Source organism: Lagopus muta, chromosome 11 (genome assembly GCF_023343835.1).
Source record: "Lagopus muta isolate bLagMut1 chromosome 11, bLagMut1 primary, whole genome shotgun sequence".
In the NCBI taxonomy this organism is placed as follows: domain Eukaryota; kingdom Metazoa; phylum Chordata; class Aves; order Galliformes; family Phasianidae; genus Lagopus; species Lagopus muta.
This window is the reverse complement of record NC_064443.1, coordinates 18,978,431-19,005,418: the sequence shown is the minus strand read 5'-3', so window position 1 is coordinate 19,005,418 and position 26,988 is coordinate 18,978,431. Positions and strand designations below refer to the sequence as shown.

General features: G+C 46.0%; 1 protein-coding gene across 4 annotated transcripts in view; it reads right to left on the bottom strand.

The window, feature by feature from the left end:
• The window catches only part of GRM7 (glutamate metabotropic receptor 7), a 223,279-nt gene that overhangs the window by 12,141 nt on the left and 184,150 nt on the right, over nt 1-26,988 (bottom strand). For 2 of the 4 annotated variants that reach the window (XM_048957321.1, XM_048957325.1), the window contains exons 9-10: nt 17,298-17,544; nt 12,800-12,892 (exon numbers count right to left, since the gene is read on the bottom strand). In XM_048957321.1, the coding sequence (XP_048813278.1) occupies nt 12,822-12,892; nt 17,298-17,544 (318 nt within the window). In that variant the 3' untranslated portion in view covers nt 12,800-12,821. Of the gene's footprint in view, nt 1-12,799; nt 12,893-17,297; nt 17,545-26,988 lie in introns of those variants that run through there. The other 2 variants (XM_048957322.1, XM_048957323.1) reach the window with 2 other exon arrangements.

Sequence of the window (26,988 nt, the reverse complement as noted above, 5' to 3'; positions counted from 1 at the left end):
CACAAATTTATTCCACACCTAAACGTGTCGCATTCTAACCAGGGCTACATGCTTCCTTCAAGGCTTTTTTCTTATTAGCCCTTTCAGCAATGGATATTTACCCTGTGTATTATACAGCCCCCAGGCAAACTCAGGCTGCACGGCTGGCGGAGTGGATTATATAGCTGCACTTCAAGTGAGCCTTGTGCCCAGGGGACTGGCAAAATATCGTAGCGCGTAGTGCCAGGGCCATAAGTAACAATTACAAATATCCACTATAATGGATTCTTTTAACTAGGATTGCTTTGAAGTTCCCAGAAGGATTTAATAGGAAGAAAAGTACGACCTTGCCAGTTCCCCAGAGCACACTGGGATTTGAAGAGGGGTTTTCTTTAAGCAGAAGTCCATTTAGCCTATAAGGATTTCAAGTACTAACTGCTACCAGAGGTGTAGGGTTTCAGTTCATCTTTTTTTCTTTTTTTTGGTGAGAACAGAAAATGTATCTGATAGGAAGAATAATAACGACAGCTCTTGGGTGAGATAATGGCAAAGCAAGAGGAAATCAGCTCAGGCCAAAGTGGAAGCGACCTGGTATTTTTATAGCCTAAGATGGTTTGTAAGAGTTTGAGTAGATAAAATGTGTTTGCATTGTTGTTCTGCAGATGTATTAGATTGAGACCAATGGGCTCTGGAATTTTTTTCTTGATAGGGACATGAAAATTCTAAGCTCAGCCAACGTAGAGAAAGCAGCTGTATTAGATGGATGCTTGCCACACAGTACAGAGCTGGAAAATTCTGAATAATGCCCATTAATTTCGGTGAAGAAGGCTTTACTGAGCGAATCCCAGAAAGGATGAGGTGCTTTTCACACTGATCACTCCAAAACCCACAAAATGATGTAAAGATAGTTTGCTAAGTCAGTACGCACCATTGCTCTTGGCACTCTCCTCCAAAAGCAAAGATTGAATCACGTACCTGAAAGTCAGGCACATTTTCATATGGTGCATCGGGTAAACGATGAAACGTCTCTCGCACGCTGACTTTGAAGTCACAGCTCCCCAGCACAAGGGGGAAGTAATACAAGGGGATGCGCTTGGTAGTTTTGTCTAATGACAAAGGGCAGCCCTTACTCTTCCCTAACTTTGCCCTCTGGACAGCAAATGCAAACTGTGCAAAGACAAGCAAGGAAAAAACCCAACAGAACGTGGCACAGACCATACACGGCTCATTTTTATGACGGCTTAATGGTGAACTCCACTCTCAAGTTCCACCTCTACAGGCCAGAGCAGCGCTGCGCTCTGTGGCTGAAATCCTGCTCATGCAGAGTTATGGGGAAAGCACCTGCTGGTTCCAGCAAAGTCAGGGTTGCTCACAAGAGAAGTTTACAATACAGTATAAAGTTATTGCCTTCTGACAGGGTTTCTATAGCATCTTTCCACCTGGACAAAGGGAGAACTTCTGTGTTTCTCATGCTGTTCTGTATCAAACCCGCAGCCATCCTCCCTGCAGCCAAACCCCCAGCAGCACTGCAGGACAGCTGTCCTTCCTGCTCCAGATGCTGCTGAGGAGCACAGAGTGCAATGGCCTGACAGGAGATGTGCATACAGCACCAGTAATGCTGAGTGCTACAGGAAATTCACTGCTCTGAAGAATATTATAAAGACACGTACCTGTATTAATTCTGATCAGATCTAAAAATAGGCTATAAATGGAAGATGAGAGACAAATTCCCCCTTTGCAACGGTAAGAGAACATAATCATTTATGAATATTTACCAATGGAAGTGATAGTTCTATGGAAACACACAAAAGCATGTCATTTATTTCTCTGCTTCTGAACTGCTTATGCTGATAACTCTGTCAGAGTCAATAAACTCCTTTTGTTGAGCTGGAAAGATGATCTAAACTACCTGCAGTGACAGACACTGCTTTCAGCCTCCTCAGGACTGTGCTAAAAGATAATTTTTATCAGCCACACCTTCGACTACTTTGCAAGATATTATGAAGGCAGATGCCTTCAGAGACAGACTCAGAGGCTGCTGTCAATGTTAATTTTCCCATCTGAGCTGTTAGAGGAAAACATGACTTTGTGTCAAAGAACAGAGCCCGACAAATAACATTTACAGCTTGAGAAAGCATCATGTTTTTGCCAGAAAGATGCCTGTAAGACTGAGATTTTGAGTCAGGTAATAACATTGCAATAAAAGAGGATTAGTTTTATCCTCCTAAATAAAAGCACAAACCAACAAAATATTGTACCACCGAAGAGCATCAATCTTGAGCATGTTTGGCAGCACCTGTCTCCTATCTCCTACTTGTTCAGCTTTGCAGATAAAAACTTCTGGGTCAGGTGAGGTTTGAAAGCGTCTGCAATACTGGGCTCTGGGATCAAAGAATAAACAGCAGAAAGCCTTATCAACGTTTCCAGCAAATGAAAGATTGCAGAGAGGCTTTAAGAAGACCTTGCAGGAAGAGCAGTCACGACTCGCTGCAGCATCAATGCTCTTAAGATGGGAGATGCAGCAAAGGGATGGGGTCAGGGAGCAGCAGCCCCGACCTGTGTAGATAGGGCAGAGCTGCTCCCAGGCAGCGCTCACTGCCTGAACCTTCCTACCACCACGTTCCCAGCACTGCTCTGCTGGCAGCAATGCCCCAGCACAGAGCAAACAGGAGCTTAGGAAACGGACTTCCAAATCTTTATGAGACAGTGGCAGGGAAGCAACAAAACTGATTTGCATCACTCTTTAATTGGAGCTGACAGTACAGAAAACATACTAATTTCAGCTACAAGTGAAATGCTTCTGTTTGAATGCTGTTGACTAGGAAGATAATGAATAGTAGCAAATTATTTTCACCTGCTTAAAACAAAGCAATTAATAGTACTTTGGTTATCTCACCTGGAAAGCCAGGCTCTGCTGAGAGCTGTTAAAGCCGAACGTGAAAACAGTTTGCATGAAACATAATTAAAACTATGACCTGAGTGATCCTCTAAAATGTCTCAAAGGAGCCCTGAGTCGGTGCTGCAAGAAATGATTCCTCTCTGCCACCTTTCTTCCTGATGCTGTTCCAGCTGGTTCCTACACAGACCATCCTGTCCTGCCCAGAAGGAGCATTTCTGGCACTCTTGCCTAGGAAGCACCATTTTCCAGTCAGTCCCCATCCTGGAAACCTCAGCACTTCTCCATGCTAACCATTTTCTTTCTTACTGTCACAGTCAGTAAATACAGCTCTACACGTGCAGCAACTCGGATTCGTTCAACGATCAAACTGCTGAAAATACTTTCGTAATTAATCACTGTACTTAATAAAGATCAAGCAAATCAGAATGCTGCGCAGTTGCTAAACAAGAGGAGTGTAGGATTGAACAACATGCACTTATTTTTCCTAAAGAAACCTGTAGCCAATAATGGGTTTCACACTGAGTGAAAGTACAGCGGTGTTTACTCTTTACAAAGGACTCCATTACCTGTTCTAACCTTCCCAGCTCTCCTCCTGCCTTCCTGTGCCCTATCCCCCACGCAGCCTTCAGCACAGCAGACGTGTCCTTCTGCAGGCAGAGGGAAGCCTTGCAGGGCCCAGGGTTCAAACAAAGCAATCCATTTCCACCGTACAGCTCAGGTGCTCAGGGAGTCAAAACCCAATCCAAGATCTGGAAACGCAAACTGCTTTTTTGACAGAAAAATGAAAATAAGGTGACACCCGATGAGAAAAGTTTCGCTGAGTTTGGATTTTGGCTCAAGTCAATTTCCCCATCAATGAGCTGCCCATCATGCGCGTTCCTCAGCAAACACAGCCCTGCCTGATGGGCATGGCAAGGAAAGCAGGCAGTGGATCAAGACAGACCAACTGAGGCACCCCTACACATGGAGAAAAACACAACACAGCACTTTAAATAATATCCCCTTAATGCTTTAGGATTCGGCACGCCAGCTTAAAACACACAAATTTAACCCCGTTAAACCACAGGCCTCTTGGCATGGGAAATACGTACAGATACCTTGATGGTTTCACAAAGAATGCATGTGTGTGTGCTTGTTAGTCTGCCTGGACGTCTGCGTATCTGCACTGGAAAGCAAAAGAGGACACACACACACAGCACCCCTCCTCCTGTGTGGGAGCTCTGAATGACTGCAGTACAGTGCAAAAGCACTGCGTGCCCCTGCCTTCCTTTGCTTTGCTTTGCCCTGCTCCAGCCACCTGGCAGGGAGCTGCAAGTAGCAAACAGCTTAACAGAAAAACCAAGGATATTCATGAAGTGCAAAGAGGCTAAGTTCACTGGGATATTTATTCATGCTGTATAATTCCGTAATACCAAATGTCTGACAAAATTATGTTTTGAGCTGCAAGGCTCAACAGCATCATTTCGCTGCAATCAACGTTTTCTTTTTTTTTTCTTTCTCAGAAAGTCTTGATTTCAAATATCTCGAAAATGTTTAACAGCTGATATTAGCAGGAGCACAGATTTAATACAGGGCTCTTTATTCTGCCGACACGATAAGCATCGTGACAAGGGGTGTAACTATGGCAACTATTTCCCCCTGTTCTCCACAGAGCTGCAAGAGCAGACGTCTCCCTTGATGCAGTGCCAGATGTCCCCCAGGTAAGCCTCAGTGCTGTTACAGAGCAGTCACTGAGCAGAACCACAGAACCCAGGGCTGGAACACCTTTCTTTTCTGTTTTGTGTTTCAGTTGTGTTTCATGGGCAATTACATGTATTTAGATATGAGTCTAATTCTCCTCCTCTTTATGACCATGGCTGGAAAGCAAAAACATACCTCCTTTTCCTTTACTGTCAGAGTTCAGAACAGATGAACTCATCGCAAGCTCAAAACACTGATTTTCTTGAAGAAAAGGATGCTCTCCTCTTTAATGTATCAGCATATGTTGCTGGAAAGAGACACACACATTTCCTTCCCTGAAGCTAATAAAGAGAAAAAACACCACTGCTTGGCAAAGATGCTGGATGTGAAACCGGTGCATATTTGCAATATGAGAGATGCACTGAGAAAGACCGATTTCTCATACGCTATTTATTTGTTTTTCTTACAGGCCCCCAAAAACACAAACAAAACCAGGCCCCTTCTGCACAAATCTATTCTCTGTTTGCTATCTGTGTCAACATAAAATAATATCTATCTCATTTTACAGCACAGTTCAGTGCCAGTGACAAACACTCAGCTCTACCTTACGTTCTTTTTACTCACGTGCTCCTCCAGTTCATCAGCAGTGCCACTTCCAGGCGCCGTGCTGAAATTCTGCACGGCTTTGTTTTTCCCAAGGATGACAATATCCATCAAGGCTTGAGTAAAAACACCAAAGATACACAGCTGCACGCAGGAACCTGCTTGGGTAATGCTACCTGTGTGTCATGGAACCAAACCAGGAACTTTTGATGGCGGTTCCTCAACCAGAGGAATGGCAGCTATCACAAACACGGGTATTTGGTTTATTCCCCCTGATTCTCTGCCCCTCCCACGAGTGGCTGTGAGGCGCTGAGCAACCGCAGGATCAAACCACAGCAAACATGCAAAGGAAAATGAACGCTGAAAGCAATTCTTAAGGTTATCTTTCAGTTTATCTGGCAAGATCTGGGTCAGACTTGTGCTCACAAGCATTTGTAACTGATACGAGCATCACTGAATCTCAGAGCCTAAGTGCCTCCATCACGCATGGCTTACACTGTAAAGCAGTACAAAAATCTGACACGGAATTGAAGTGACTAATTGTTTGCAATATAAACAAGACGACAACCCATAAGGACTAAAAGCATGGTTGAGGTTAGTAAAAATACTTCTTACAAAGGATCCAGACAGACCTGCACATGAGAAGGACATCTGTCTCAAAGAAGAACGCTGCAGCACACACCCCATACAGTGCCTGATGGACTTGGTGCAAACCAAACAAGAAGGCACAGCTGTCCCACGGATGGGGCTTCCTCGCATTCCTGGTTGGAATCTCCTGTCCACAGCCAGGGCTTTGGTGTAAGAAACCAGTGAGCTTCTTGGCAGCACTTACAGTCCTGTCACAGATGGAACTCCTTGTTTTGGTGAGCATGGGCTGTAAGGAGCCTGAAGCTCTGCTTCCAGCTCGGCTGACATCTCCAGCAGCAAAGCCAGCAGGGCCCCGTGGGGACTCACAGGAGGCAAACCCAGAGCAGAGCCTTTCTCTCAGCTCCTGTAGGCAGCCCTGCACTGCCTGCATCCCGCCCTGCCAGCCCCACGCACCCATCTGCCCTCTGCTCTCTTTCTATGGGGAGGGTGATGGAGGAAGTGCCCTCACAGCAGCTCAGCTCATGAGGACTTTTGTTGACAGAACTCCACTGCCACATCCACTCGATCCTGTTCCTTCAGCAACAGCTATGAACAGACCTCCTTATACCAGAGGGGAAAACAATTTAAGTCACTCATTTAATGCAGGTTAATACACCTAACCTTATCATCCATATAGATTTCATCACAAATGGAAGTCGCTCACTTCTAAACCAGATGTTAGATGCCCTTAAAATAATTCACATCACCGTCCTCCCCTCCCACAGCATGTGACAGCTGCTGTGGTGCTGATGGCTGCAAACCATTTCGCAGGAACAGAAGCAGGGCTGCTTCACGGCTGTTTTAATTCAGCACAGAATTTGTTAAGGAGAAGAAAAAAGAGGAAAAACATCTTTCCTTGGCAAACGGGAGGATAAATGTGTGCCCCAGGGGTGTGCTACTGGCTGCCATTGGCCAGAGCTGGGCACAACGAAGTGTGTGAGTGAAGAAATCCCCCAGCGGGACCACGGAGCTGCAGGTAGCTGAGTTACAGCACAGAACGGCCACCGAGCTGCAAATTTAAGCACTGTTGCTGCACTTCACAGCCCATTAGAAACAACCCCAAGGCTCTGCATCTCCAGCATCCTGAAGGCCTGTCCTTACTGCCCTCTCTGCATCGCAGGCCCTGACCCCCCGGCTCTGTTATCCGGCCCTGTGTGAATAGCAATGATAAATGCAATCAGTGCACTGCAATAACGGCGGACAAACTGAAATGGCTGCAAAACAAATATATGGTCCTCAAAAATCACCAAATCTTGATCTTGATCTGCAAATCAGATCAAGAAAATATGCAAAGGTTCTAAATCGGAAAGTCTCAAATTCAGCTTCCTCGCTTTCTCTGAAGCCACAACAGAGCACAAAGCTCAGCAGATACCTCCTTCCATCTTCCACTTACTGGCTGTTATCTGCTCTCTCCTAAAATCTCTTTTCCTGCTACTTTGGGCCTTTGTATCCAGTCGTGTTTTGCACTGAGGTCACACACAGGCAGCTGTTGGCAACAGTTGCACTGCATTCACAGCAGAAGCAACACTTCCAGGAGCAGCCATCCCAAAAGCTCTACATGCTATTGTAACGCTTCCCATCGCTTGGGGGGGGGAGAAACGTATCAGGGCTCAAACATTCCCGGTCCCAGCCGAGGGCAATCGCAGTGCTTTCAGACAGATGGAGCTGAGAACGTCCAGCCTTATCTCATAATCCTGCTTCTCTTTCTTTTGACGCCTCATTAACATGGATGTGAGGATGGGAGTGCAGCAGCTACCATGTGAGAGCAGCAGCAAGGCAGGGCTGGCCTGCTGACATCCACCCTCCTCAGGAGGGGAGATTCATTATAACTGTATGGATGACAAGAGAGCCAAATATCCTTGTATTTCACCGATATTATGGCTTAGGAATTTAAAAAATTCTCCCAGAGAGGATGTGAGGATGAGCCAAAGGGATAACTCAGCACTGCTAAGGGTTTGTCAGGCAAGAAGTGAGAGTGGGACTGGGCCAGGAGCTATAGCAGTGCACATACAGAATCTGCAGCTGGCTCCTCTTCCAGATTTCTTGGGAGAAAAGATCACAGAAGAGGACAAAGAATGGAACAGAAGAGGAATGCTAATGCTAATAACAGAATAATGCTCATCTGTTTCTCAAAGATATCTATCGGCTATCTACGTTTGTCATAATCAAAGCATCTACAGTCAAGAATAACGTGTACAACGAGCACTGTTCAAACCTCACACTACAGGGTCATTATTTAAGTACTAAAAGGATTCCATCACTTTTCTGCAGAAACAGACCAACACCTCACCTGTTTGCAGCCTTGTATCATAAAAGGCATGAGACAGCCTGTAAAACATCCCTTTGGGAGCATGCAACAGAGCAGATACATGAAAGCACATCACCAGCACCAGGTATTCTGCAGCATCACAGGACGGGCCCGGTCCTTGTGCATGCAAACAGGAGGGCCTGCTATGGGCTGCAGGCTTTGTGCCCACCTGGGTGCTGTAGGATCCCAGCGTCCCATGGCTCCTTCCTGCTCTGCACTGCCATACACACAGCTTCTCCAGCAAGATTTCCTGCCCACATGATAGCAGTAAGCAAAATAAATCTTGTAAGTAACTCAAGTCCAACAGTGCTTGAAGCCAAAAAGACAAAACTTGGCTTCCCCAGACCTGCCTTCAAGCCTCGGTCAAGGTCTAGTTGCATCAGATTTATTTCTGAGAGGTTTTAAAGGAAAGCTTTAAATAACTCAGACTTCTCTCAGCCATACGAACTGTGGTGGTGGCATAAGAAATAGTTATTCACCGCAATGGATACCCTTCAAATCTTGAAACATCATGAGAGGAGTCCAACTTTGCACTGCTGAGGAGAATAATTGCAAAATCACTTGTACAGCTCATAAGGCGTTTAGAGAGAGAATAATTCCTGGCACGGCCTGGCTGCTGGGCAGCAAGAAGCTGCCACGGATGTATGAAACCTGAAGGAAAACATTGATTCAAATCGATATTGAGAGCTTGAGAGATGGGTAAAAACTGTAATGCAGACGGAATGCATAAATGTGAATTGTGGGGTGGTGAAGGATGGGGAAGAAGGTATGTTCTTAGACAGAAGTTCTGCTTCTTTTTCTTTATTAAAGAGGGAACCACATCGGACGTAGCTGGGCTCAGAAAATAGGTGCTATACATAAGTAATTTCTGAAATAAATACCTCCATTTCGGTTCCTAGCTGGAATTTGCAAAAGTATGGGAGCACGAGGGCTGGACAAAGAGCCCTGCTTGCATCTCTTGACCACAGGCATGTCTGCAACAGGTCCTGACCGCTCCAGAGGCTGCTCAGCAAAAACAGTATGTATTGATTGTGAGAAGAGAGAGAAAAATCATTTCTGAGCTGTAGGAAATGGAAAATAAAAAAAATCTCCTGTAGTCTGCAGTGTGGCACAAGAGCAGAAAACCCATCTTATTCAAAGATGCATAAAAATAAGAATTAACGTCGATAATATTTCTAAACTTCATTAAATGCAAACGACAATTCAATCTGTTACAAAAAGAAACATTCTTGTTGAGTCTTTCACAGATGCCACCATTGCTGCAACTTGCTCCCAAAGGGGAGCAGGCAAAGCCTGGCCATGGTTTGAAGGACCATCCGACAGAGAGCAGTGCCCAGCAGGAGTCACTCCGGCCCTGACCCTGCAGCGATGCAGCTGAGATGCAAGAGATGTTCCTCATGTCCCATTTATTGCCCAGCTCCTTGTGCCAAGTCCAAACCAAAAGAAAAGAGCAGCTCAAGGATCAGTTAAGAACAGCAGGAAAAACGCTCAGGCTTTACAATAAAAAGTAACTGAAACCAAACTGCAAAGCTGCTGCAGAGGAAGCAACTTATAACCCCCAACTCAAGTTTCAATAGTTCAGTCGTTCAGATCAATAGTTCAGAACGCTTATTTTCCTCAGCTACAAGAAATGGGGGAAGGCTGTGTTATTCAAGAACAGATCCATCTCAGCAGGGGGTGAAAAAACCAACTTTACCTGAAAAACTTGCTAAATAAGGAGGTTAATTTGCTCATGCATTTGGTGCCTGAGCCCCTCAGGCATGAAATCATATCATTTGGAATCCATCCTCCAGACAGAGTGCTGCAGCCAGTGCACAGAAGATGATTGTTTGGATGCAACTGTGCCTTGCTTATAAAGCGAGCATATCAAGGCTAGGAGAAATCTATGATAAATGTTTATTTCTCAGTATGTTATTCTAGAATATAAATAAATGCAGTGAAGACCTGTCAAAGTCTTTCACTTATCAATTTCCACTGCGTATTCTCATTTCTTAGCAGTCGCACTGAACAGAAAATCCTTCAAGTGAGGTTAAACACAGAGCACTATTTCTTGGGATGAAACTAGTGGGATTTAAAATGAAAATGGTGCTTCAATCTAGAAAATAATGGCTCTCTGCTGCACACTCTAAGGCAGGATGAGCTCTGCAGCAACCTGCAGTTTGGACACGAAGCTGCCAGGTCCCATGGACATTGCTTCCTGCACAGTCCAGGGGCTGCTTGACCTGTTTGCCTCTTGCAGCACCAGCAGGTTGGTCTGTAGTCACGTCATGGCTCACCTCATTACTGCACAGTCTAAGCAATGGCACATGCATCCCAGAAGCACAACCAAGAAATGTAATGCCTTCACGTAACACGGTGCTGCACACACCTCACCAACGATCCCAGCACTTTGCAATCACCACGGAAATTCCTCTACATACAAATTGAGCAAAAAAAACCCAGCTTGTCAAGCAGAGGAAAGCCTTGGGAAGAAGAGGGTGTGCACAAGTGCTGGGAGGTAAGTGCAGTTGAGCCTGCAGTGCCCTGCAGAACTTGCAGGCTGCTCCATGGGCCAGCCGGCCACAGGCAGCACCCAGCTCTCCCAGACTGGCACACAGGGTGAGGTGGGGGAACCCCAGCACGAACCAGAAGGGGTCCATCTGCTCCATGTAAGCATCTCGCAGCCCTCGCTGGCAGGAGCACCAGGCCGGGCTGCAGACAGGAGTGCAGCACTTGTGCACTCTGTGCTTCTCTGCCTCATTTGGTCAATGGCAATTTGTCCTCCTGACCCACAGACTGTGTGCAGTTTTTCAAGCCCTGTATTTTAATCAATCTCACCAGGAAAGAAGTCCTATTTGTCACTCAAAGAAAACGGTTTAAAAGCATTATAAACATCCTTCCATGCAGCACGTAGCAGAAATTGATACAGTCAAGCAGCATTTAAGCACCATGTCCATACTGACATACAAACATGTTACTACTAAAATAAAGTCAATTTACAACTAAGTTGATGTTTTCCCGATATCACTGCTTCGCTTTTAATGTAGCATCGTGTTCTTTGACTTTTTTGTTTTGTATTACTGGAAAAACAAGTCAAAACACAGCGAGCAGAGCTCCAGCAGCCAGCCCAGCTGGAAAGGAGCATTCGTGAGGGCAGCAGAGAACAGCACCCAACGCAGAACTGCTGCAGAGCGGGCAGATTTCATGGCTCTGCATAGAGCAGATCTCAACATCTGAACAAAGAACCTGAACAAAGAATCTGAATGGCCAACTGCCTTTTGTAGGGCGTGGATGACAAAACGACGTGTGCCTCTGCAGACACCGGTTCCTTGCATTATATGGCAATGTTACATTTATCTTTATAAAACCTGTTTTTGGAAACACATCGGCTCCTAACGCCTTACATTTTAAACACTTTTCAAAGGTTTTACACAAAAAGGTGATTTCTCCCAAGATTCAGTCTCTCATGGTCCTGCTCTCCTTCCTTTAGCAATGTCACCTCCACGTGGTCACCTTTTACTCTTTCACATTACATTTGCAATGGCACTCTGAGCGTTTCCTCCTCCCTTCCAACTACTCTCATATTTCCCTCAACACCCATCACCAACCACCAACCTTCCAGACTTCAGCCCTCAGCTAAGCCAGTCGTTCTGATGCTCACACAGAGCAGCACACCTTAAATAAGGCTTTCTGCCAGAGCTGGGCAAGTTAGAATAACAGGCATGATTCAAACACCATAAAAAGCAATTTGAACACTTCACAAGAACTCAAGCTGAATTGAAACTGGAGCTGTGGCAATTTACACCAGCTAAGGTTATTAGAGCCGGGTTTTATTTTTGCCCTGTGACTCAGTGACTCAATTCTAGCAACATTCCTACCTTTGCTGATACAAGTTCCCACCTATTAGGGATAAGCTCAACACGGTTTTGAAAGCTGTATATACAGCAATTTCTTCCAGCCCTGACTGCACAGCACCACAGCAACCAGGGCAGTGCCTTTCAGACCTGGCCAAAGCCTCAAAGGAGCAGGCAAAGCTGGATGAGCACACACAGCTGCAGATATGAGAAATAATTATTAATGGCTGTTAGCTTCTCGTTCCCCTGATTTCACTAGAAAAACAGCAGTTTCTGGTTCATGGAGTCACAAAGACGACATCAGTGCAAGAGATGACCACGCAGGCAGTCACAACACTTAGAAAAAGCCAGCCCTCAAAAATTGTTCACTTGTGGTTATTCAGAAGCAGTCACCCGCAGTGAAGGAAAAAAAGCAGTTTGCAAACTTATTTTGGGGCAGTTTACAATGTAAAAAAGAGTGCTTGCACATCCACATCTGTTATTTCCACACTGCCAGGCAACCCCAAAAGCATTCTGTTAGCTGCTCGATCTGATTGCCATAATCACATTTTGGTGGTTTAGAGGTACTTGAAACAATGTGAGAAAGGACCAAACGCCTGCAGAGGGTTTCCTGGGACCCACATCCCATGGGGGCTGCAGGGCCCACCAGGCTCCTGCCCTCCTGCAGCACTGGCTGAGCACTGCCCACTTCTGCTCTGCCCTTCCTGCAGCGCGCCCTTTGCGTGGGTGCTTTCGGCAGAGGATGTGTGAACAATTTTTAAGGCAGACTCTTGTTCTGACATAGCTGCACTAATGCACATTCCCCATTTATTCATGTGAGACAATAATTATTTGAGAATAAAGTAATAGTAAGCTAGATTTTTTCCTTACCTTTTTGGAAAGCAGGCAAAAGCTATACAGTAGGTGGAAGAGTGTACCAAGTAACAGACTTTTGAACACTCTTTCTTACTGGTGGTATGCAGTCTACAGGAAAAGTAAATACATTGGTATGTACAATGCATCTGTTCACAATAAACTCTTCAAATTTTTCCCTGTCATTGGAGCCATGATATTAATCTGACCAAAAAGCTCAGAGGAGAGCAGTACACTGATATATGAAATTAGCTCTGGGCTGGGAATAAAGGAACCAGTCCATAGAAGTTCGGGTACCTCTGAGCATGAGAGCAGCTGCTCACAGCACAGCAGATCTGGTTGAATTTTTTCCTCTCCCCTGAACAAACTCCAGAGCATTTTGGTTTCCATTTAACATTCCCCAGTCCTTCTGCATCTCTGAGCTCACTCTTGGTTTCCTCAGCATCATTGACAAGCGTTTTAGTTTCTTCCCGTCAGAGAATGGAATAGGCAATGTCACGTCAGTGATGTTAAGAATCAACACGGATGAATACACGAGCAGAGCAGAGCGCAGCACGGCAGCATTTGCATAGCAGTGTTTGTACATCTGCAGAGATGTTTGCAACCCACATTTACTATTCACACTTTACTGATGACAAAGTCAATGTCCATTCCCAACACATGGAGAAAAACGAGGGCTGACGTGCCCTGTTCTCATCATCGTGCTGGTCAGAGTTAGGAGGTGGCAGCAAGCAGGAAAGCAATATTCTAAAATGGAAATGTTTCTAGAAAAACAGGCAGAGATTTCACTTCACTCCTGGAAATTGAATCAACTGCCAAATAGTTTCTATTTAATGCTAAGGGAAGGAGAAAGGAAAAAAAATAAAACCATTTTGAAGATGCTTAAGTACGTATTGAGTCCTCAAAGCTCCTGCTAACTTGAATGCCCACAGGCTTACAGTGCTGCTGAAAATCGGATCCTTCTAACCGTTCAAATCTTAACCTTCATGGCTGGCACACAGGGACTCAAACCTTTGCTGCTTCTCACCAGATCTCAGCACAACTCCTCACATCTCCTCCTGCATGCTGCCATTCCTTCCCAGCTGCTCTTGGCCACATGGGTGTCCTCGGCTTTGCCACAGAGACGCTGCACACCTCCTGTTGCCTGCACTTACCAGTGGGGTGCAACACATCTCTTGGCCCCAGGGCTTTATCAGCATAGCACGAAAGAGCAGAAGATGAGGATGAACTTGTCCACAGCCACTCTCATAGATGGTGAGCAGGAAGATCTGCTGGTCCAGCCCATGAGAAGCACAACCTCCTTATTACCGAACAACTGATTTCCCCATTGCTGCGTTTGCAAAAGCCATGAATTAAGGCAAGTTGCTAAGGAGAAGGAATAATTACATGTAAATCTCAATACAAGTTAAGTATGGGTTGGAGGTTCAAATGTTTTCTCAGAGTCTGACACCAGTGTTGCAGCAGAAACAAACGCAGAGCCCAGCAGGAGCACCATGACCAGCTCAGCTTCAGGCATGACAAGAAGCATCTGCCCCAGCACAGAAATCCACCAAGGACACACAGCACAGAATGCACTCATTGCACAGACAGAGCTGCTCTGCCCCCGGTTTCTGCTCAACTTTGCTGCGCAACATTTCAGAGGCAAACATGCATGAGCAGAAAAAAGCTGTTGGATGAGTAAAAGCGTGCCCATGGCAAATGGAAAACTGGAATGATTAAGAGAGTGACAAAGTTCCAGACTGAAAAGCGGGGCCTTGATGTAACCCACTCAGCATGGAGCCCAGGTCAGGGCTCGGGGGCTCAGCCAGTGAAATTTCTCACTTCTGAGACATCCTGAAGCAAAAACTGCAACACAATGGGTCCTTGCTCCTCCAACAGGGCAGGACATGGGGTTGCTGCATTTCCAGTGGCTTTCCAGCCACATTAGTGTGGTTTCTTCTTCTATACTGGCTCTGCAATCCCAGCTTGAGCCCACCTCTCCTAAGCACTGGGACCCTGCCCACCCCTGGCCATGTCCCCCACTCCCCAGCCCAGCTCGCAGTGGGGCTCACAGCCAACTCTGAAAGAGCAAAAAAGAGACTCATTTCAGGTATTCAACAAACTGCTCCATAGATGTACACACAGAATGTTGTCTCATTAGGGGCCTGATTGACATCCCACTGAACACCATGCAAAGCTCCCATCAGATGTAGCAGTGCTCTGTGGGGGTGGAAAATGTACCCTGCTACTTCAAGTACAGCAGTAGTGCATTTCATTTGATCTTCTAGTAGTATATATTAACATACATGCAAGGGATGACGTAACAGTGGGAGGTGCACCATGTAATATGAACATAGGTTGATACATGTATCTGTGTAATTAATTAGAAGTTTTAAAAGATAACGTTCTCTGCAAATGTTACAGACTGAAAAGCCCAAGATCTGCAGAAAACCATTTAACAACTGCACACATTCTGACTGGCAAGCTCTTACAAGCAAATACTCTTTTTAGTATATAATAGTACTCTTCTGAGTCCTATATGTAAGCCAAGGAGACCACAGAAAGCCCTTTCCTGTCAGCTACCTCAATTTCAAAGCTGGGATGGCATCTCTCCCAGCAGACTGTGCACAGACTTCCCAGCAGTGCCAACAACTTGGGCTGTAAGGTGGGATTCTTAGGGCAGAAACTCTCATATCGTGCAGGGGAGGAATCCACCCCTCACTGCCTCTTAACAGCACATCTTGGCATACAGTCCCTGGGTGAAAAAATGATAATAGGAAATACGGGGGTTTAACTGAGTCCTGGTTAATAAAAATATTTCCTTCCAGGGAAAAATGTGACTGTTTTTGGGAAGGGGAGGAAAGAATCCTCCGAAGCCTGGAAACAGCAAATAAATGCAGCTCAGGAGAATGAGACCAGAAGGGGAAACCAAGAGTGTGAAACCCCCAAACTGCAGTCCCACAGGGCAACGCTTCTGTTACCACACTGAACATTTCCCCATTAGAACTTTTTTTTTTTTTGCTTTTTGCGTGTTTTATCTCTTTAAGTGCAAATTTTTACATTTTTTTTTCTTCTTTTTCTTTTCTGGAGGAGAAACTCACCCCAACTCATTGGACCTGCACAGCCATCAGTGCCACGCAGTTCAGCGAATCCAACTCTCTCCTATCAGCCCTCAGGGCCTGCTTCCCTCCTCACCTTTCCTCCTCCTTCCCCCCCCCCCCAGACAACACACAGAGGAGCTGCTCCTCATGCAGGAGGGCTGAACCCCAGCATCATAGCTGAAGAATTAGGGGTGGAAGGGCAAGGCTGCTTCCTGGCAGCCTTTGACAGCCATGCAGTGTAGCACAGTGTTCTGCAGCTCCCACTCTGGCTACAATACCAAATATAATACCAATACCCTAACACCGAAGTAGATTTATTTCCTTGAGCGGTGAAGGTTCTGCTCAGAGGAGGCATGATACGGTCCTTCATTTGTTAGAAACATTTCCTCGCTCCCTTTTGATTCTGCCAGAACTGTGAGACAGTTCTGAAGTTTCTGAAGGCAGATTCTTTTTTTCCAGTCAGAACATGGTTTCATAGAATCATAGAGCGGATTGGGTTGGAAGGGACCTTAAAGATCAGAGTTCCAACCCCTGCTGTGGGCCGGGTGCAGGGCAGGGGCAATCCATCCACCAAGTGAGCATACCTGCATGATAAGGCATCGCAGAAACAACACGCAGGGGCGAATACAGGGAGGAAAAGTGCCGTGACAATAATTTGCTGGCTGCTCCCACTTTGCTTTGACAGCAGAGTTTCTGCTTTGAGGCAGATATTCAGACAGCAGTTTAATAGACAAGAAGTGGCAGAAATTGCATCAGCAAATGGATAAACGGATCACGGGCAGGCAGAGGGCATTCCTCCACATTCAGATCTGGTTTTCATAAAAACTGCAGACGTGCCCAAACCTTTCCACTATGCTACAAAGTTGTGCAGCTGTCTCCTTCCTCAGCTCCCTCCAGATTCAAATGGAAATCAAATACATGATGGCCTCAGTATGTAATTTTGTGCTACAGTATACCATAGTACAGGCATTGAGGAAATCGGCAGCATCTTTTTGATCTGTTTTCCTTTTAAATCAATGACAAAATTTGCATTTTACAGGACCGGATCAAGCCCATACATGGGAGCCTTCAAGGATGGTGAGATTCTGGCAAAGAAACTTTGCAGGAGCCATAATTGTATCTCAGGTTAACGGGGCTCCCGGTGAGCTCAGTGCCTGTCCCTCATCCCAGCCTGCAGGGTTTGCAGTGGCACAGGCTGGAGGTGCTGCGGCACCTGAGGGCGCTGGCACAGAGGAGGGGAAGGAGGAGGTTCCCTCACGTGCTGCCAACCGGCATGACTCAAAAAGCGAGGAGGAAAGAGAGAAATTCGCACAAACCAAAGCTGAGCCATCAAAAGTCTTTAAATGCAAAGGGCAAACGGCACGGATTCCCCAGGACTCCGGCGCTGCTCAAGGTCTCTAACGCGCGCACGGCACGAAGCAGAGCTGAGTACTCACTGTTGGGGTCCACGTTCTCGCAGAGCTCCGTCTTGGCCTCGCCGTTGGGCCTGTCGCTGGGCTTGTGTGAGAGCCGGGACGACATGGTGGCGGCCGTCACCACGGCCTTGAAGCTGCGCTTCCGCTTCTGCACGTTGAGCTCGGGGTGGAAGATGATGATGTACACTTTCGGCATGTAAAGCATCCCCAGGGCCACTGAAGCACTTAGGTTCATGGATATTGTAAGTGTGGTAGTTTGTATGTAGAGCTAGGAGACAGAACACATGAGGCACTGTTACAGACCAGACTGGGCAGCGGGCGCAGCGCTTACAGCAGAACGTGGGCTACAGCCCTGGGCTCACGGCAGCACGGCCCAGCAGGGCTGCTCCGACCCATTGGGCTTCTCAGCATTCACATGGCTGCTCTGGGGCTGTAACACGGCACGCTGACCTTGTTAACCATACAAATTACTCTCCTTTTTAAATCGCTTTTTTAATGAGCTCGACCCAAATATGCGTGAGCCAAGAACTGTGCTGCAAACTGCTGTGACATGCAGCAGCCAGCAGCTACCGCAGAACTTCAGTGCCTGCACCAACACAACCCCTCTCACACACTCACAGCTTCCTTCCACTTACAGAACGAAGAACAGATGTGGATTTCAATAAAACTGGTATAAACTGAAACTTACGTCTACTCTAAGTTATAAAAGAAGAACATTAAATGCATAATAATATGGGTTAGTAAAAACTTGCCATAAAAAAAAAAGAAAGGAAGGTTTTTTAAATTATTTTTAGTATGCTTTAATTCTGTACATTGAAATAACTGTGCAGACAATACACAGTGATTTGTGTGTTCCCAATGCTCAGCTATGTTTAGTATGAAAAGCTTGTGTATGTGCAAGCTGGAGATCAGCTGCTCTCATGAGATGAGTATTCAAAGGAACACAAGGATTGCCAAGTGTACTCTGCAAACACAGAAAGCAGAAAAGCCTTTCTTTTTTTAATTACCTTTTAGAGGAAACACTTGATAAGTGAACTTTAACGATTATTGTGAGTTAAAAGGCACAGAGACAGCACAATATAGGTGCAAAGGAGCTGAAAGAAGAAGTAAACTCCCTGCAGATCCTGCTCAAAAGGTAAATATATGGTACATCCATTCACGTGCAAAAGGTAATACCCACTGTGGGCAATTCCTTCAGAACACTATTTTCTCTTCTCCTGCTATTCAGTGCTAATCAGTTTGCATTTCTGCTGGAAGAGCTCAATAAATAAATACAACGGCTCAGGAAAATGCTGACCCTGCTCAGATACTTCCAAAGTTCCACACTTGGAAAAATATGAATGTTTCTGGACTTGCTGTTATATCTCCATAACTGCTGCTCTCAGACTGATTAAGACAACCACTAGAAGCAATAAGGTGCCTACAGAAAACATAAGAAATGTGCTGTGCACGACGTCTCTCTATACCAAAGCACACAAGCAAAGGCTGCAGTGCCTTCTCAACATTTCTGTACCCATTATCAGAAGGGAATGGCGCTGATGTGATCAGGATTTTGTCAGTGCTGGAGCGTTAGGACAAATCCCATCCCATCCTGTGAAGCAGTGCTGGGCCAAGTCCCACCATGCAGCCACGTCGTGAAAAACACACAGTGATGTTCTGCAACCTCGCTTCCCTGGAGAACATAAGAACCCTTACAGAGAAAGCAGGAATTTGGACCACTGGAGGACAAAATAAAGCTGCTGGCTGAGCACTGCAGCATAACACACCGTGTTCTGCAGGCAAAAACACCACCTCTGTGTTGGACTGCCAACTTTATCCACTCAGCTCCTATTTCTCCTTCGGCCTCTCTGCCAACTGCTCCCCGTAGGAGCTTTGACAAACTGGCCAGCAATGCGAGCTGGTGTTGTGTCAGCACAGAGGGAGGAGCAGCAGCTGCCGTACCCACAGTGTGACAGCACTGGAGCCTTCAGAAAGGAGACACGCGGCTGAGCAGGAGCTACTTTGAAAAGCACTACACATCAAGAAGGTTTCAAACGGATCCTCAGCAAGAGAAGCATTTGTTACCTTTGCCAGGCACTGTCTGCATCCTGGAGCAGCTGTTTGCTTTGAGATGTGATGCCAACACCTCTTTTTGGGAACAGAACACCATGCTCTGAGAGAAGCACTCTGCCCAGCTCCTTGGGAAGTGCTGCTCAGCCATGGCTGCTGGGCTGTGTGCTCAGCTGTGGGTGCTGGAGCTCAGCAGTGTGGCTGCAGCATCCCTCAGCCATTCCCCATGGGCTGCTCCATGTCTGGGCTCCCAGTGCGACTTCCCCAGTGCTCCCACCCTGCAGGGCTGCTGCCATCGCCATGTGTGCCAGGAGCCTCTTAACCAGGTGCGTGCAGGCACTGAGCACCATTTCCCCATGCTGCTATGGGACAGAAGGTCAGCCTGCTGTGCAGTTATCCCAGCAGTGAGGTCCTCTGCAGCAGTGTGCCAGCAAAGGCTCCTGCCTGGGAATTGCCGATGGGAGATAAAAGGAGAGCGAGAAAAGAGCTTTTGTAGAACAAGGCAGGATGAGTGACACATAATGCTTCTCATGACAAATGGGAGCTTTATAAAGATAAGGGAAACTAAGAGATATGCTTATTATGCAGAACCTTAGTTTTATGTATTTTATCTCTGCTTTGTGGCTTTACCAGTCAAACATAAAAATGCAGTTTACATGAAACTATTTCATTTCTTATTTCGCTTCTTCTGATAAATTCTCTGAAAGCATTTTAGATGAATGCAAATTGGTGATTTAAAATACAAAGAATGAGATTTAACCAACAATGCAGGTCTGATAACTCATACGTACCTTTTATAGATGGCGAGTGAAACCCGGTTTCCAAACTGGAGGTGAAATTAAGAAATTAAGAAGCAGATTCAGCAAGGGAGGCTCTAACTTGAAGTGAATGAGAACTAGGGCTGAGCTGAGTGCTTCCAGCGGAAACCAAAGCTTCCTAAAGTGGCGCTTTTGGTCTGCAAGCCCAATTCCACCGAGGTTTGAAGCTACATTTGCTGCACCATGAGGACAAAGCCACCCGGGGGTCGCTCACTCCCATCCTTCCCAGGCAGGCTCTCATTTCTGATGGATTCTAACCTGGTGTTAAACACACTGCCGTTACAGCTACCAGTGCATCAGACTTTGAAGCGCTGCACTGGAGAAAAGGAAGCCCTAAGGATATCATTCACATGCAGAGACACCTAGCTCTTATCATCTATTTTACATAAAGGATTCCCATTTGAATTTTAGATTTTGGTATTTTGCAGATTCTTGCTCTATTCATGCAAATGATGAAAATTACCCTAAAAACCTTGAAAGAAAATCAGACTGGTCTCAAAAATACGCATCTAAGGACCAGCAATTTATATAGTGCAAAAAATATCAGTGGACAATTTTGTATGAGTGAGAATGGATCTCAGAAGCAAAGCACCACAGGACCAGGCCTGTCAGTCTGCACTAATGCAGTGCAGGTTTGCATTGCTGGGCCATGATCGCTGAACTGATAGCAGCATTCCTTAGAAAAGACTTTTTAGCAGTTGGCAGTACTTTTTGTAGGCTAATTCTTTGCATTCATAGTCTAATCAGGAGCAAGAGTTCCTTTTATCTAACTCAGCATTGTAATTAAGCAGTGAACGGTGTTATTTTGCAATATGGAAATAAATGGGTAACTTCAGATATTTCTGGGCTTGTGTTATCACAAACCAATTTATCTCACTTTTATATGGGAATTAAAACAAACGTTCTTACATAAGAAGTAGGCAGTTTATAAATCCCCCGGAAGACTTCCAGGTCTTGCGAAGATTTCAGCTCATCCCTTACATTACGTTACACAGACATAAGGACAAGAAACATTTCTTAATAAAAACCAGGATTAGCTCCCACTGCATGACGTGTCTGCAAAAATACGGGAAGCAAAAAGACTTGAATGCAAATGTTCTCAGACATTTTAGTGCCTAACGCCCCTTTCTGCACCAAAGGCAGCAGGGCGTTTTAAAGGCAAATTAAACGAAGCTGAGATGCTTTTTACTCACTGGAAGTTTTGTTCTTTGCATAGAAAGAACCAGTGTCCTCTCCCTCCTGATGAGCTGTGGCCGTTTGCACCTCACCCAGCAGTCAGGACCGAGGGCAGACGTCACTGCAGAGAAACAACGGTGGCAGAGAACCCCTAAAACCGTGTTGGTGCAGGAGAGCACCATTGGCAGCCCCAGCTCCCTGGTGGGACTGATGGATGAGCGCCTCAGGGAAAGGCAGCCCCTCCAGGCAGGCACACGGCAGCTCAGCTGCAGACACCGCACTGCGCTGCACGCTGGTGACTTGCAGGACTCTGCCTCCATTCCCATCCCTTTGAGCATCATAACCTGCTGAAGCTGTCGTTTAGCAGTGCCCTTTAGAGAACAGAGCAGCTTGAAAAAAGCCCCACCCAATCTCTTTTCCCAGATTAGAAGGCTTTAGCAGCGCTCAGGGCAAGTGGTTTGCCCTCCTTTCAGGCTAACATCATTTTGAGGGGAAAGAAAAAAAAGCCACAACAGCAACAAAGCCTTGTGGGCAGCAGGTTCTGGCATCCCCCGGTGACTTTCCAGGAGGATCGCTTTTTCAACAGAAGTGGCAAGTATCTGTCATGGATGCAGGGAGCAGAGATTGGCCATTGCAGGGGGGATCGGATAGATGAGATGGGGACCACACCGTGTGCCCTCCACTGCAGCCTCCTGCTCCTAATGCTATTAGCATAATCCACACCATGCCAGCAGCTCATCATACTTTGTTGCCTTTGATTATTTTGTCAGTGGGACACACGCACAGCCCAATGCTCTGTACGTGTGACAACGCCAGGCGCTGTGACACCAAGCCATGCAGTGCTGTTAGCTGCCTGGGCTCAATACCACTGGCTGAGCACCACACGGCCAGCAGCACAGCCACAGTACTGGGTGGGAGCTCACTGAATGTACTCTTGTCCCACCACTTTTCAACCTGTCATTTCCACTGCTCAGCAACCGCACCTTTTGATCCCTGTTGTGAAGATTCAACTCTTCCTTTGTTTTACAGAATTTCACAACTTCATGAACCCAACGCTGTTGACCATTAGAAAAAAACTAACTTACCCTTATTTGAGCAGGAAGGACACTAGGTGGTGTTGGAAAGAGAGGCCAAGAGCTGCAACCATTCGTGCACAGAGCACAGAGAAGCCCTTCTGCTCTATGAGCATCAGTGGAGCTTCAGCACCTCAGCAGCGTGGCACAGGAACGCTATGTAAATTGTGGTGCTCAACTTCTACAAACGACAACGGATGCTACCCAGGGGACGTTTGATAAACAAATCATAGTAGTTATGCTGATTGCAGTTATTACAGTACAAAATAGCAAGGCACGCAAATAGCCTTTGCGAAACGTCTATGCGAATGTCACAGAATCAGTCACACCATCTAATTATAAATTCTCTGCTTGGTAATTATGTGAAAGGTGACACTGGAGAAAATGATGGGATTTCAGTGTCAGAAGATTTCCCTTTACCCACTCTGTGTTCTGCAGGCTGGCAGCACTGGGGGCTCGGCTGGAACAGCCGTGTGCTGGCGGTGCTGGAGGTGTGCAGTGCAGCAGCTCTGCAGATGGAGCCCTCTGCGAGGAACCTCCACTCCTACTTACTGCAACTTCAAGAAAAGGAGACTTCCTGTGCTGTGTCTTGATTTAAGAAGCCCAGAAATGGGGCAGGACTGTGATCCTTGCTGTAGGCCATCTCCATTCCTGGCCTCACCGACTGCAAGATTGGAAGGTCTTTAATTTTTCAGAATCAACCTGAAATGCCCTTCTGCAGGCCACTCACTAGCAGGTGGGGCTCTGGCACTCTGTGCCCATCGACTTCTACATCCCCTACATTTATATACAGAAATATGCAACACGCTCGTGGCTACAACAATTCAACTGACATTAAATGGACTGAAGCAGAATTAAATGGCCATGAGGTAAGCATATATTCTTTCTTTTCAACTTGATTTCCAAGCTGAAAACCACGTTTGTTCTGCAGCTTGGAGAGGAGCTCTGTGCTCCTGATGGGAAGCATGCACTCCTGCTTACAGCAGACCCAGGGCTGGGTGACTTTCAGCAGTGAGCACAGCGGGGTTGTTAAGTTAGTGCTCTTCATAGGGTCATTTAGGCTGGAAAAGACCTCCAGCATCCCCAGACCTACATCCACCTCACCCCTCCACGCCCCCTGACCGCGTCCCTCAGTGCCACACACCCACAGCTCTGGAACACCTCCAGGGATGGTGACCCCAGCACTCCCTGGGCAGCCCATAGCAGTGCCTGTGTGAATGCCTGACTGCTTTCCCTGAACATCTCACAGAGTTACTTCTGGTAGATCAGATACAGCTGCTGGTTAACCTTGCAAGTGTATTTCAGTGTAACTGAAAAACAGAACTCCACAGTAACAGCAAAGGATTCACAGCATAGCATCACAATCCCTTAGGAGGTACGAAAGGGAGGATTGAAGTTTGGAAAGCAGCTCCTCAAATTACTTTTCCACATGCCAATAACAACCATATCTCACTCTAGAAAGAGCTGATCAGCCATCTGCCTGCCCTCAGCAAACAAGAGCTCACATGAGCACAGCAGCACCTGTCTGCTGCATCAGCCCCAGCCCCTGATGGGCTGAAAGCAGGATGGCACCCTCAAAAATCTGAAGATTCATTTTTGTCTGGGCAGTTCAAGGCAACTTTCTTCCAACAGTCTTTTAAGTCTTGTTCTTTTTTTAAAAATTATTGTTTGCAAATAAGGACATGAATAGAAATAACATTCTTCTGTTTGCTTTGTTTTAACTTAAAAAAATACTGAACATGATCTGTTTGTTTATCCTTCATTAAATAGAACTTTGGAGTTTTGTATGAACTATCACAGTAATGACAGATCACCATATAACAAACATCATGGGCCTGGTGAGCTTCAACCACGCACCCGGCTGGAGACAGCCCCTGCTCCTACCACACGAATGGGATGGGAGATGAGAACAGAGACCAGATTTGAGGAATCACCACCACTGAAGCAGAAAACAAAAGATGCCATTATCTGCCCCAGGAAACAAGCGGAGCCCTGTGTGCTGTGTGCAAAGCACCCTCAGCTCATCAGCTCCATCTCCACAGGGGAACCTGCTCTGCACAACACGTGCCACGTGGAATGACAACATTCTGTTGTCCCACGCAAGCAAACACGAGCAGAACTCCCTCCAAGAGTTACGTCTGTAAGTGCTGCCTTCCAGGACTGTAAATAAGAACAGGTTACTGCCCAGACCTGCTCTTCTTCTGGGCTAGATTAAAATTTGCCATGGTTCTGCGTGTCAAAGGGAAAACTGAGGTTATATTCTGATGGATTTCCTCCTGCAAAGGCCAAGTGCAAGGCAGACCACATAGCAAAGCATGTTCCAGAAGCACCAATTTCCAGTTCCCTCTGCTTGCACTATGAAACTGCTCCTTCTGATGTCACACTGCCAAAACCAACTTAAATTTTCATGTCCTAAATCAGAGCAACCGACACATCTAGCTTTTCAGCTTGCATTTCATGACCAAACAAGCAGAGCAAAGATGAAGTAAATACAAATATTTCCAATATGTTTCAGCTATTTGTGTCAATTATTTTATACAGCTTGTTCCCTTATAAAAGGAATTTCCTTATGCAAGAAATTTGCACGCATCAGAAAAAATATTTATGGATTATATCTGTAACTTGAATGATAATTCCAAATACTAAATGCTAAGGCACTTGCTCTGAGGGTACTATGCAGATGAAGGAGGAATTTTGTCTCTCCCTCCTTTGAGAGAAACTCTAGGAGCTTATCTAGAAGGAAATTAAATTATTCAGATAATTGGACTGAGCAATGAAGGCAAGGGATGTTGCTGCTTTCAAAGGACATCACATGGCTAAAAGAGAAATTGAAGCAGCATCAAAGACAATCCCACAAATCAGATAGTTCACACAGTACATACTGCAGGGATTGGACATCTGCTGGAGAAAGGAATCTGCTTTACCTCTGTGTCACTTACAGACACAACGAAGATGCCCACGAACTGCTCAGAACCTTCAGGAGTTGCTAAGCCAAGAAACAAGCAGCGATGGCCCCAAGTCAACAGAAGATTAAAGTGGTTTTGAATTTGGGACTCCCTGGAACCACGGCATCCTCTGATCTCATGACAGTTTTGAATGTTGTCATCTCTGAAGCAGGGATTTGGCACAGAAGGATGTGCCAGCAAAGCAAACTTTGTGCAAAATAGTGATGCTTGAAGCAGGGTCCTCCGTGTGCATCCAGCACTGAGATAGGATGTGTCCTCTTGCTCTGCTTCTGGAACCCAGCACAGGGACCAAGCTGCTCAGCTGCAGTCACTGCACAGCCTTCAGGCAATAACAGCCAACAGCCGCAGCCTGGTTGGGCAGCTCTCAAGCACAGGCAGGCACAAACAGCTCAGGAACCCATTATCAATCCTCAGAACTGTCTAGTGTCCCCTGCTTGACATTCATGATAATAGCAGTACAGTAAGTATCACAAAAGAGACAAACACAAAGCAATGTATGTCCCCCGTTTCTATTATTAAAACAATGGCTTTTCCCTCCCCCAGTGACTGAGCACTTAGCTTTTTGAGTTAGAGATAATTTGTCATGTCATTTTTTCTGAAGATTACATCATCGGAGAAAGGCTTCATTTCATTCCTCACTGCTGCACTCCTAAATTGACTGACACACAATCTTGGCATTTTAGGGTATTCAGCGCCAGGCTTCGGCTGCTGGTATAAATCACATTTCTTCACTCTTATTGCATTTTATTCATTTTATACATGACCAGAGATTAGAGTTCAAATGAAATAGATTCTGCTATCCTTCTTATACTCCAGATGCTACTAGTCTAGAAATCTTTAATTTTACTCACTTCAACTACTGAATTATTCAATGCAAGGGGAAAAAACAACACGTGATACTCTGAAACTCCAAGAAAAATAAGCAGAGGACACTGACTGCAGGAGGGGACCTCTGCCTAACACACCTGTGATGCACACCTGCAGGTACTGCCCAGCAGCACCAATATCTCGGGGCACACACAAACCCTTTGCACCTCCATGCATTTGAGGTGCCAACATCAGCCACGAACTGATGATTTCAAGCAGCCTAACACCTGCAGTTCCCCACATCACCAACTCCTGCTTTCAGCCTTCGAGAGAATGCTTGTGGAAGTGGCACAAAGAACTCAAAGAAAGGCTGGCAAGCCAGCAGGAAGCCAGAGCCCCAAAAAGGAGCGGGGTGCAACCTGAACCTCTCAGAAACACCTGAGGGAGCCAGCACTGCTCCTGACCGCAGGGAGCAGACTGCCTGGCCGCAGCTACAATCCTGCTTCACCTAATAGTTGCTAAATGAACACGAGGCAAAGCTATTTCACATTTCTTCTTAAATTATTAACGTATTCTAGGATAGAAAATAAACTTAGGTCAATTGCCTTCAAGTCGATTCCATTTCTGTTTTATGAAGGAATAAGCAAGAGTGAGTATCGAGTGAAAGGTATCGATTATAGAAATGAACAGTAAGCTAATGTGTGCATAAGTAAATACATAAATGGGCAAACGGACCAGGAAACTAAAAATATTATGACCCTCATAAATATCCCTGTGTAATAAAGCAGCCTTAAGGAACGCTGCCACCTGGACCAGCTGCCTT